Source organism: Branchiostoma lanceolatum, chromosome 17 (genome assembly GCF_035083965.1).
Source record: "Branchiostoma lanceolatum isolate klBraLanc5 chromosome 17, klBraLanc5.hap2, whole genome shotgun sequence".
Taxonomy (NCBI): domain Eukaryota; kingdom Metazoa; phylum Chordata; class Leptocardii; order Amphioxiformes; family Branchiostomatidae; genus Branchiostoma; species Branchiostoma lanceolatum.
The window spans coordinates 9,712,730-9,724,234 of NC_089738.1; the positions used below are offsets into that span (position 1 = coordinate 9,712,730).

The 11,505-nt window shown below is 40.0% G+C and overlaps 2 protein-coding genes across 2 annotated transcripts; both read left to right on the forward strand.

Annotated features, from left to right (window-relative positions):
• Window positions 1-572: 572 nt before the first annotated feature.
• Window positions 573-6,630, forward strand: LOC136423476 (uncharacterized). Its single transcript, XM_066411633.1, has 4 exons — window positions 573-689; window positions 1,851-2,041; window positions 3,045-3,176; window positions 5,926-6,630. The coding sequence occupies exons 2-4, from the start codon at window positions 1,889-1,891 to the stop codon at window positions 6,085-6,087; spliced, it is 447 nt and encodes a 148-aa protein (XP_066267730.1). The 5' UTR covers window positions 573-689; window positions 1,851-1,888; the 3' UTR covers window positions 6,088-6,630.
• A 3,217-nt stretch (window positions 6,631-9,847) lies between these two features.
• On the forward strand, window positions 9,848-11,311 carry LOC136422660 (uncharacterized). Its single transcript, XM_066410487.1, has 3 exons — window positions 9,848-10,065; window positions 10,712-10,843; window positions 11,021-11,311. Exons 1-3 carry the CDS (start codon window positions 9,916-9,918, stop codon window positions 11,186-11,188), a joined length of 450 nt encoding a protein of 149 aa, XP_066266584.1. The 5' UTR covers window positions 9,848-9,915; the 3' UTR covers window positions 11,189-11,311.
• The last annotated feature ends 194 nt before the right edge of the window (window positions 11,312-11,505 follow it).

Below are 11,505 nucleotides of genomic sequence, written 5' to 3' on the forward strand. Positions count from 1 at the left end.
TTTTTTGTGGGCGGGCTTATTTCCTAGTCGTTAGAGAACTTTGGTTTTAACGACTTATGATTATAAAAGTCGAGTACTGTTATCAGCTACATATAACACCGTATTTTTGACGATGCTTCCCTTTTGAGTTGCCAATGCGCCCTACCCTCTCCCTTTAGGGTTGCACAGTGATAATTGCACAATATGTAAATGACCTTCGAATTCAGGTAAAGTTATGGGTCAAACAGATGGCGGTATGTTTGTGTGTTGAAGATCCTTCCAAATTTGTTTTACGGTAATTCTGCCTAGAATATGAATGTCCTTCATGCAAGAGCAATATTTCTTCCCAATGATTTCTTCTTTTTAATTTTTAAAGCATATTTCACATGTTTATTAAGTCACGAAGTCACCTAGAAAAACTCTCCAAGCAGATGTAGGGTATGAAATGTTACTAAGTTTTCTGACCGGCCGTTTTTTTCTGACAGACATCTTACAGTAGTAGTCTGTCAAACAAATTGTAGCTCAGAAAACTTTACGATTTTTCACCCCGACATCTGCTTGGAGGACGTTATTGAGAATGTATGTGCCCGAGGGGTATTATAAGCTGTCTTGTGCTACGTCAACCGTGCTGACCCCGAACCCTTTTGTAAGAGCATCTTTTGTAAGAACAGAGCAGAACTTGTCATTCTCACGGTCAGACGTTTTCACAGGTTAGTTTCTCTGTCTCTCTTCGTATTTTTTGTAGCCACAGCCCATAAAATGACATAAGCGAGCATGTTGGAATTCCAAAACAGGCTCAAGCGTATAGTACACCAAAAAAGCAATTACTCAAAGCGTATAGTATCAATTATTTACCCGGTGGTTCGTTTTAGGTAGGTACCTGCTGCCAAATTCTTGATCAAAGCATTGTGGATCGTTTGACACTTGCAAGGAAATTCAACTCCTATATAATACGCTTTAAGACGAAGTTTTGAGTTTGTGATCTTAGTATGTCATCTTTTGGAAAATTACACGACCGTGCAGTCTATATGTATACCAAACAGCTACAACAATTTGAACAATTACAGTACCGGGGAGGGTCCAATGACGTCGGTGGGGAGGTTTGTGTTAAAAGACAAAGGTAGCGCCTATTTCAGCATCACACAGCCACAGACATGAATAGTTATGTGATTCCCATGGTTTTTCTCCTGAGAAGTATGTTTAATCCTTACATGAAAGTCAAGGGGAACATTGCAAAAGAATTCCTCGCCGCTTGCTACCGTAGCCGTAGTAACATGAATGCATTGTCTCCTTTGGACAACAAAGCATGATGTCAAACTTTGTAAAGCGAGAACTGTATACTATACGTTAAGTCGAAAACTAACGATAGAACAACTATTCGTAATAAAGGTGATTAAGTACACTGTAACGACCACTGGTCCAGGTTTGTCAACGGTCAGTGTATTTGCAATTTCAGGGTTCGTGTTTTGAATACATGTTTGCTGAAGTGTGCATTTAACGTAACCCTGAATAATTGTGTCAAATCATTCATTAAGGTCAAGAGAAAAGGATACAAGCAGATATTTTAATTGACATATATTTTTCTGCAAAACTTTATGCAAAATCAAAGCATTATGATAGAATTAAACTTTGAAAGGACTTTACTTGCCGTAAGAATAATTTCGTGAGTAGCATTCAAAGAAGAATGCATTGGCCATTGCAAGAAAAAATTAGGTCACAGCCACACATGCTAATACAAATTGACGTATCTTTAGACACATAATTCTATGTAATTACGAATTCTGGACACATACAAGCCACGCCTACCGTCTACCGGAAACACACAACATCCTTTTAGTTTGTATTATCATTCAAATTTGTCTTCTCTACAGATCTGGTCTTCTCCAGTTGAAAACAGCGTCGCTACAACATGGCCGAACACCAATTTTCTGACGAGGATCTCTCGAAGATCAGAGTGGTGTTTGACGGTTTCGATGTTGACGGAAAAGGAACCATCAACGAGATGGAACTACAGGCCGCCCTCACCGCCTTGGACCCCAACACTACACCGGAGTTTGCAGAAGTAGGTTGACCGACATTTTTTGTGACTTCTCATGTGGACAGTTTTGACCGAACATTTCCTAATGTATATATCTCTTACCAGGCCCCGGGGATGGCTGTGAAAACAGTAGAAATTGGCCTAATAGAGTGAATAGTATGCCAAGGGAGTTGGCTACGGAGAGAGGCGGGTCCAATATGCCATCCACGGTAGACTGTACCTATACACTGTAGACTGTACCTATAGCAGACTAACTCCTCTTTCATGTTTTTCTGTCTATTTGGCCAGTTTCTACTCTTTCCAGCCATCTCTGGAGCCTGGTAGAGGCAATACATCTCTCTGATCTTTTGACAAACAGCATGTAACAGTGGGGTTCAAGGACTTCAAACGCCTCCAACTGACCAGTCTGACCGGTCTAGACCTTTTAGCCTCGTGGTTAAGTGGCCTGTGGACTGGCGGGCCCGGGTTCGAGCCCGGGGAGCCAGGAGTCTGTTTCTACTCGCCTCTTTGGTTTCAATCATCTACAAAATGGGCAAATTAAAATCTAAGTACATACATTTCTTATGGGAGAGAGAAAGATATCAGGAGAATTTCATATGCTGCTCTCAGAGTGCTGATCTTAAAGAATGCCTACAAAAGCTTCTCGTGTTACACAAAGAGGTTTTTGTTTCTTTACGCTGAATTAAGAAAACAAACAGAGGCGCGGAGATAAGAAAATGCTCGTATTTATTCAAAGATCTATGGCCTCTTCGTAAGCTTAATCTTATTAGCTTTAATGATTTGTAGGAACAGAATGAAAATATACATGTATATATACACAACATTTGTTAGCACTGTATATTAGATGACAACATATATCAGTTCTCCAATATACAATGACATATTCCAGGGACGCCACTACTGATATATATCATATGTAAGAAATTGAAGTGTATATATATGTACAATTTCAATCCTCCTAAAAGCTAGCCACAATTCAAAGATAAAAGATAGATAGTTATTCTAACTAACTTCTGACTGACCGCAGGCCGTGATGAAGAATCTGGACGATGACCATGACGGCGAGCTGTCGTTCGAAGAGTTTCTGGACATGGTCAAGGCGGTCAAGACCAAGCCGAAGGAGGACTCTCTCCTGAACGTCTTTAAGAAACACGACGCGGTAAGTCATACCCTGAGCATGTCATGAAGAAATAGATATCTATATATGACATAGTTTGAGGACTTGTGGTTGAGTTTTAGAGTTCAGTGTTGACTAATACTAATGTTGATGTCTAGCCTAATAAATAGATACAGTTCACGACTTATTATCTTCGCCGAGTACTTGTACTCGGAGAAGATTATGTTTTCGGTTGAAAAATCTGTTGGGTGGGTCTGAATGTATGTCAGGAGCATAACTCAAGAAAGCTTCAATGAATCTTTATGATTTTCGGTAGGTGTGTAGTGGTTGTGCAAAGGAAGGTCAAGTTCAAAAATGGTTCACCTTGCGTTTTTCAAAAGTACTGCAGCGGACTTTGCATTTTTTTGTGTTTGTATGTAGGCAAAAAAAGTGACGGAAACGTTGATGGATCTTCATGATTGTTTGCAGGTGTGTAGATGTTGTGAAAACGGAGGTCAAGTTCAAAAATGGTTCCCCTTGTATTTTCCGTCGGTACTGCAGCGGGCTTTGTGTGGATGTGTATTTGTATGTCGCCAGCATAACTCAAGAAGCTGTTGATGGATCTGTATGATATCTAGTGGATGGGTAGGGTTTACAGAAAGGAAGGTCAAGTTCGATAATGGGCCTTCTAGCGGGCACCAAAGGTACTGCAACAGAGCTTCAAAATTTGGAGGCATATTTTCTGAAAGTGCTATGGTCATGATTTTTGTGTGGTAGATAGTTCATGCCACAGAAAGTAAGTTCTGTAAATTTGGGCCCCCCTAGCGGCTTGTCAAGAACTGCAGTGGGTGTTTTTGTTTTGACATTCGGACATGAATAACTTGAGAAGGGGTCGACAGATCGTCGTGATATTTGGTATTTACAGAGCTCAGATGGTGCTTTACATAATCAATGACTAATTATGCAAATCAGGAGCTAATTTGCATAATTAGAAAGGAAAGTTTGTTAACCCACTGCATTTCATAATCGGACATGGGACTGTCAGGTCATGTAACCAGATGGCCTTGCATAAACGTACATGTAGGTCAAATAAATAAACTATCCTCCAAGCAGAGGTGTGGGTCCGGCTGGTTTTTAACGCGTTCAGTTTAGGCATTTTTGTTCACCACGATTGGCGACATAATGAAAAGGGGACAAAATAGAAAGCCTGACAAAAACACCTAAAAACACGTCAAAAACCAGCCAGACCCACTCCTCTGCTTGGAGAGTACACTGTACCCACTGCCAGGTGCGGAAAAGTCACATGTACATGTACTATGTCTTTCAAAATGTGTATGGAATAAAGATTTATTTTATTCATATATATTGACTGTACCATTTCATCATCACTTTCAACTTACAACACTGCAATATCGAACCTTTGTGGCCCATATAATATCAACATACTCATATTTTTTTCATGACCAGTTATAACATATACATTTGTATCAGCACACTCTACACATATACTAGTCCCGTACCACCAAATGATTTTTAACCCCATCTAGACTGGACTCATTCGCCCCATCATAACTTCCAAATGGTATGGTGCATGATCAAATTTGCAGGGGGTGATAAGCACGTAAATATCAATCACTCTCCATAATAAGCCTTGATTATTTGGCGAAGATAATGTGTTCGTGGAACTCTAGTTTACTATATTTCGTGTTTCATTTTATGTAAAATGAGGCAAAACTACAAATCGTCATTACTCATGATTACTAAGACAGAATTGTATACAATTAGCAGGGTTGTAAATTAAGAATGAGTTGCAAATCTATAATCTCCAATGGTAACAGGTTAAAGATTATAAACCTCGAACTCCTAGCTCTGAGGCATCATCGTAATCTTTCAATTTAAAAAAAAAATTATTTAGTAAATAGAGTGTTTTTTTAGCAGATTATACAATTCTAAATGGGTCCATAAAGATAGCACACATTTTTGGCACAGTTTTAGAACCACCTACTTCCATACTTGAATATGTAATTATATGGATACGATATTGGGTTACCTTTACTGGCTTGTTTGGTTTACCGAAAAACGGAAGTCTAACATTTATCAAAATTCACATTCATCTACGTTCTGTTCTCTATGTTGTACCGTAGAGGGGGCGCCGTATACTTATTATCTCCATGAGAAATTGAAATATTGTTTTTGGTGTGTCTGTGCGTGTGTCTGAATATTTATGTTTCCGAATTTTTGCAGTCAGCATAGCTCAAGAACCTCTTGACGGATTATGATGATATTTGGTATGTGAGTAGGTGTTGGTAGGACAAAGGTCATGGTCGATTTTGGGTCCTCTGATATGTGCCCTTGGTACTGCAGCAGAATGTCCGTTTTTGAACTTTTGACCTGGACGTGCTATGGTCTTTATTCTTTGGTGGCAGGTAGCTTGTGATGTAAGGAAAAAGTGGAGTAGTTTTGGGCCCCATAGCAGCTTGCAGGGGCGTTTTTGTTAAAAATTTCCCAGGAGAAAAACTGAACAAGGGGACGACGGATTTCTTTAATATGCAGGTAGCTTAGACAGAGACGGATATTTCACAGAGATATGAGGTCTCCGAACTCTTATCTTTGTTCTGTTCTGTCTTCAATTGGCATACCTGATAGTAGAAGTTCTTGGCTTTTATACAATAATATATCGTAGCTTTGTTTTGTCTTGTTTAGTCTACCGTTGAGTTGAATCGGTCATATTCACCTTTGTTCTGTTTGGTTAGGTGTACCGTCAAGTAGGAACGGTATATTCATCTTGCTTGAAATGCTTTGTTTTGTATAGAGTGGGAACGGCACACTGAACGCCTCAGAGATCAAGGGGGCGATGAGGGAGACGGGCGTGAAGCTGTCAGACCGGGCCATAGATTACCTGGTCAACAAGGCGGACACTTCGGGCGACGGAGAGGTCAACTATGAAGAGTTCTGCAAGTTGTTGGGCCGCTAGAAACCCCAACTTGTCAGCATTTACGGAAAGCCTCCACTAGGCTGGAAAAATAATAGAAATTGGTAAAATACATTGAATTATAAGTTAAGGGAGTCGGATACGGAATTAGGGACTATATGATATTCGTGGGTCGCCTATAGTCCCTATCTCCGTAGCCTACTCTCTTTGCATACTATTCAATGTATTTGGCCAATTTCTACTATTTTTCCAGCGATACACGTAGCTAACGGAAAGAGGCCCCGCCATAAGGCTTTATACAATGGGGGAAGCTTAGTAATTGAGCTTTATAACAGGCATTTAAATGATGTCCCCTTAGGCTAGAATATTCTATTAGGGATATAGAATTACCGGTGTTAAAACACCTGCAGATGCCAACATGTTTTTACAGGTGAGGTAACATTAAACATAAGTCCTTGCCGAGTATGACGGAACGAAGTTTAGAAATTTGTCGCAATTTTCTACATATTGAATTGAACTAGTCACTTTATGTATACGATTGTCCAAAAAATGTTCTGACTGAATAAACATTTTGACACTGGTGAATACACGTACGCCATGGATGTTCATTTCACGTCAATGTAGACGTTACCTTTGGTTGGTCATTGGGGGGGGGGGGGGTCTTTGAGGTAGTTATAGCACGTGACAACGCTAGATTTGTCCTTAAGTTTGGTGAGCTAAAGTGAACTAGTTTTAGATGATATCGTGAAATCGTTTTTGATGCCATAGAATGGTATGAAAACCGTATTTTGCCTACCAGTCTTTTTTTTTTCAACTTTTCGTTCATTCAAGCAAGAGAACTTGATTTGTAACATTTTTAGACAAGGAAAATAGACAACGAATGCAAAATTTAGTGCTCAACGGCAGAACATTCTATGCCATCACCACACGCTCATTAACGGAATGTCCCGGGTTCTTCCGTTATGTAAATATCAGCATGGCTGAGATCCACACTAAACGAGGCGAGACATTGTTCCACATACTGACTGCCTACAATAGCGTTTCCTCCGCGATTCAAATCTACCCAGTGTGGGTGGTTGTGGTGTTTCCTGCATTCTTACCTTCTTATAAAAGCAAACGCTGACTACATAATGACAGATTATATATTTGTATTGGCGAGGCCAAAATAAAGGCCAGCACGGTAGCACAGTGGACTATTTTAGCCTCAAATAATTGCTTGCTAAAAGAACACTGTATTTACATATCAGTCACTACCAGACCTTCTAGTTTTGTCCCAAAATACCCTTGCCGATCATCTAGATTTCTATAGCTTGACTATGCAAAATGAAATGGTCCTTCAGTTACATCCATTTTCCAAGAAATATGTGAATACGACAGAACACGTTAAAGTACTCTTCGTGGACAGAATTTACCAGACAAAGAAGAAGATCGAACATTAAGATAAGATCAGACCGGTCTGTAAAGACTGACGTCATGGGAGTAGGCGTACCCTACTTTACAAGCGAACAGAATGACACATGGTAGAAGAATGTCATGAATACGTGATGACCCTACTTTGTATTTGTGTTAGTCGGTTCAGAAGACACAGTGGGCGTGTGAGTACAGTACATGTAACACTGCACTAAGATATTTTAACATTCTATGGGCCAGGCTAAAATACTATATTGTTTTACGTCAGCAAAGAACCTTTTAATGGAAAATGAGACTACAGGTCATCACCCTTACGCATTTGTAAACTTTAAGAAATGTATTGAATTAGTGGGTATTAGATAACTCTTTGTGTTTGTGTAACTTTCATAGTGTGGGATTTGTTAATCGTACATGTTTATAAACAGGAGTTTTTCTCACTTAGGTAACCTTGTGCAGCTAGGTTTTACACAGTTAATAAACACCATGTATACGAAATAATGATGCAAATATGCTAAAAAAAAATTGTAGTATAGGCCATTCACTTGAAGGTTTTGTTCTCAATGATATGTTAAAAAATGGGGAACAAATCTCACACAATGCATTTCTGATATTTATAATTATAGCTGCATTGTCCATATACATCCATTAAAATACCTGTCACGTACCCAGCGAATGACCGGACGCCATTTTGACTATTATGAATAATGGTGTGTTAGTTGGACCGTGATAAAACCCTACTTGTACCGTGTCTAACAAGTCCCGTCAGCGAAATGGAATTTAAATGTGCTGAAAGATGTTCAAGGTAGATTTCAACACCGTGTTAACATGCTAGGTGTCACAATGAAGGATACACAAAAGAAGACAATTTGGTAGATGATATGTTTTTGCGGTGCACTGAAGAGCATATATATCTAAGGCTGCCCCACCCACTTTTTATGGGTATTATTTTCGAGTTTAGTGTTAGTGTGCCTTCTTCGATACGCATGCATTCAGGAAATCGTTGTAACATGCTACACACGTACACATTCCATGAAAAGTTTATTGGTACAAAAGGTTTGGGGTTGAATCATTCTAGATATTCCAAGGGTAACGGGGGCCGCCCGAACCTCGCACGCGCCCGAACATCGCACGGATTTTTTACTGATGTTATTTTGCATAAGTACGCCGTGTTTGTGTCCAATGACTATGCTGATAAGGAAGGTAAATAACCCAAGTTCATGCACATAATTGTCATTTACATTCAAAACATATGTGTACATATTCATTTCTTGTTTTGTCGAAAAGTAGTATTTTGACAATAATGATGGCAACGCTGAGTAGAGGGTCACTGCGTAGCTAGACGGCCCGGCACCTAAATATACGACCTGTGCCAAGCAGATATATAGGTCACACAGCTATCATACACATAAGAAAAATAATTTCATAAAACACTAAGAAATTGGGTCTTTAGGTGTTTGTTGAGAAGAAAACCGACCAAAGAAAAACAACGTAAACATTGCTGTCGTCTGACGACGTTGTTTTCCCGCCATTTTTTTGGACCGCGATGGTGGCGGGATGATTCAACGCACAGTTTTGTTACGCTCTAACATGTGATTGGTACCGTCTATGAAAAGGAAACTGAATACAGAGATGGCGAAGATGTTTCCCAATAAGTAGACGGAGTATTGTTGATGTAAGCGGTGTCGTTTTTTCGTAATGATTTCGTAAGTCGGGCCGCATTCAATACGTACGTCGGGCCGCGTAGTAGCCTATTTCCCGTGGGAACATGAGCTGGGATGCGCTAGATATAGCCCTTCTCACATGACGTTAGAAGTGCACACAGTCAAAATTTTCCGGTCAAAAGAAAGCTAGAATATAGCAGACTTCAAGCCTTATTTACATTTCCCTAACTTCATCACCAACTTCCGAAGAGAGCAAAATTACCAAAGCGTACTAAGTTAGGCACACTATCTGGCGTAGCACTAAATCAGAAGGTACATTCGTGAAAATGTCTCACAGCGTCTTCCGCATGTAACGCGGAGCATGAAGGGCCCATGAACAGTATGAATACATTTCTTGTCCAAGTATGGTCTTTAGATGAATGTGTTCAAAATTCATTCATTAAAACCTGACCACTCTCTGGCAACCAGCAATGGAGCGCCGTGAGTTCCAGCGCGTAAAAAAACGTCCGATGGTTGGGCACCCCCCGTTATAGACAAGACCAACCATTGTGTAAAGATCATTCAAAATTTACTTAACTATTTGTTCCCTTCCCTTTCCTTTAATTTCAACATTCTACGTAATCGGATCACACACATTCACACACACACACAGAAAACATATGTTCACTGGCTGAAATTTGTTTGTTTGTTAATATGATGCTCCACCAAATCCTCAACAAATGGAAAGACCCTTATTCATAATTTAAATCCTACGGCATTTTTCGTACTAAGCCAGTCTGTCGCACGAAAAGCACACAAGATGGCAGAGAAGTTTAGCGAGTCGGACCGAGCGGCCATCCAAACTGTGTTCGACAAGTTTGACAAGGACGGAGGGGGCACGATAGACCGCGAAGAGCTGGGGGACATGCTGGCGGAGCTCGGAGAGAGTCCCACCGAGGATGTCGTTACGGTAAGCCGCTGTGTTTTTGGTGAGACTGCCTGGTTCATGTGTGACTCCTTGAAACTATGAGTGTGGTAGGCCAAGGTACAAAATGAAGGGTCACGTTCTATAACGGTTAGTCTAGTTAGACATGTGTCAGGATTTGGCAAAAGTGACTGATATATAACGTGCCCAAACTCTTTGATGAGAAAGCATCGCCAAACTAGGCTCCTTTAACCTTCATTTAGTATTTTCTTAACGTTAATTCTCAGTTTGGGAAAATTTGCAAAAAGAATGCGAATTACCCTTCGAACTTTGCAATTGAGATAATAGGTTGTTATGGTTACCCTGCTTTCTTCAGCTTAACTTAATTTGATATCGCTAGAAATTTTAAACGAGATTCAATTTAGCGAATCACATTGTTACGGGTGTGTCAGGAATTTTTATCATTGACGTCATCAGGAATTTTGTCGCGTGTCAGTTAGATGCACAAAGAAAGAATTATACATATTTTGGTCATTTCTTTTAATGTATGCAAATTTCGTGTCAGTTGCAGGAATAATATATAACACAATGGCAAGCCTCTAGCCACAGCTTTTTTTAATTGGTTATTAGAAAACAGATCAATTCAGTCTTATGTATTTTCGCCACCACTGTTTCTATATCATTTCTGCAGGCTATGATGATGTCGTTGGATAAAGACAAAAGTGGAACAATTGACTTTGACGAGTTCCTGTCCATGGTGAAACAAGTCAAGACCGTCCCTCGTCAGGACACTCTGTTGGCAGTCTTTCAGGAGTATGATAAGGTAAAACCATGTTCCACATCTAAAGATGTGACTTGAAACATTTTCGGTAATGTAATGAGTCAGTGTGTCGCCAGAGGGCGCGAATGAGTGGTGCATTTTCCTCGGACGATACGAATGTCGTGCTCGTTATCAGTCCATCCACACACCTTATAGCTGATTTGTGATTTGTCCAAATAGGACGGCAGCGGAAAGCTGGACGCTGCTGAGATCAAAGAGGCGATGAAGAAAGGCGGATGCAAGATGTCTGACAAGGCCGTCAGCTATCTCATCAAACGTGCTGACATAGACGGGGATGGGCTGATCAACTATCAAGAGTTCGCCAGCATCATGAAACCCGGGATGTGATGGTAGTCTTTTCGTGCTACAGACGTTAGCTCTTGTTACATTATTTAGAAAACCATAAGGTTTGTGCTTTAGGATATAGTTATGCATCCCTAACTATATAGAAATTAAGTTTTTGGTGGGTTTCGTGCTTGCAATCAATCAATACTGCATTGTGGATGGATGGCACGTACAGAGAATCACATTTTTAGAATATAGCGGTGGCATCTTACAGATGTACTTTTATCAAAATAAACGTGTTTAACTTCATAAATATGGTACCTTCAGCTTTTCATTTTTATCGACGGGTTATCTTGTTTAAGTCATTTAAGAAGACGCTG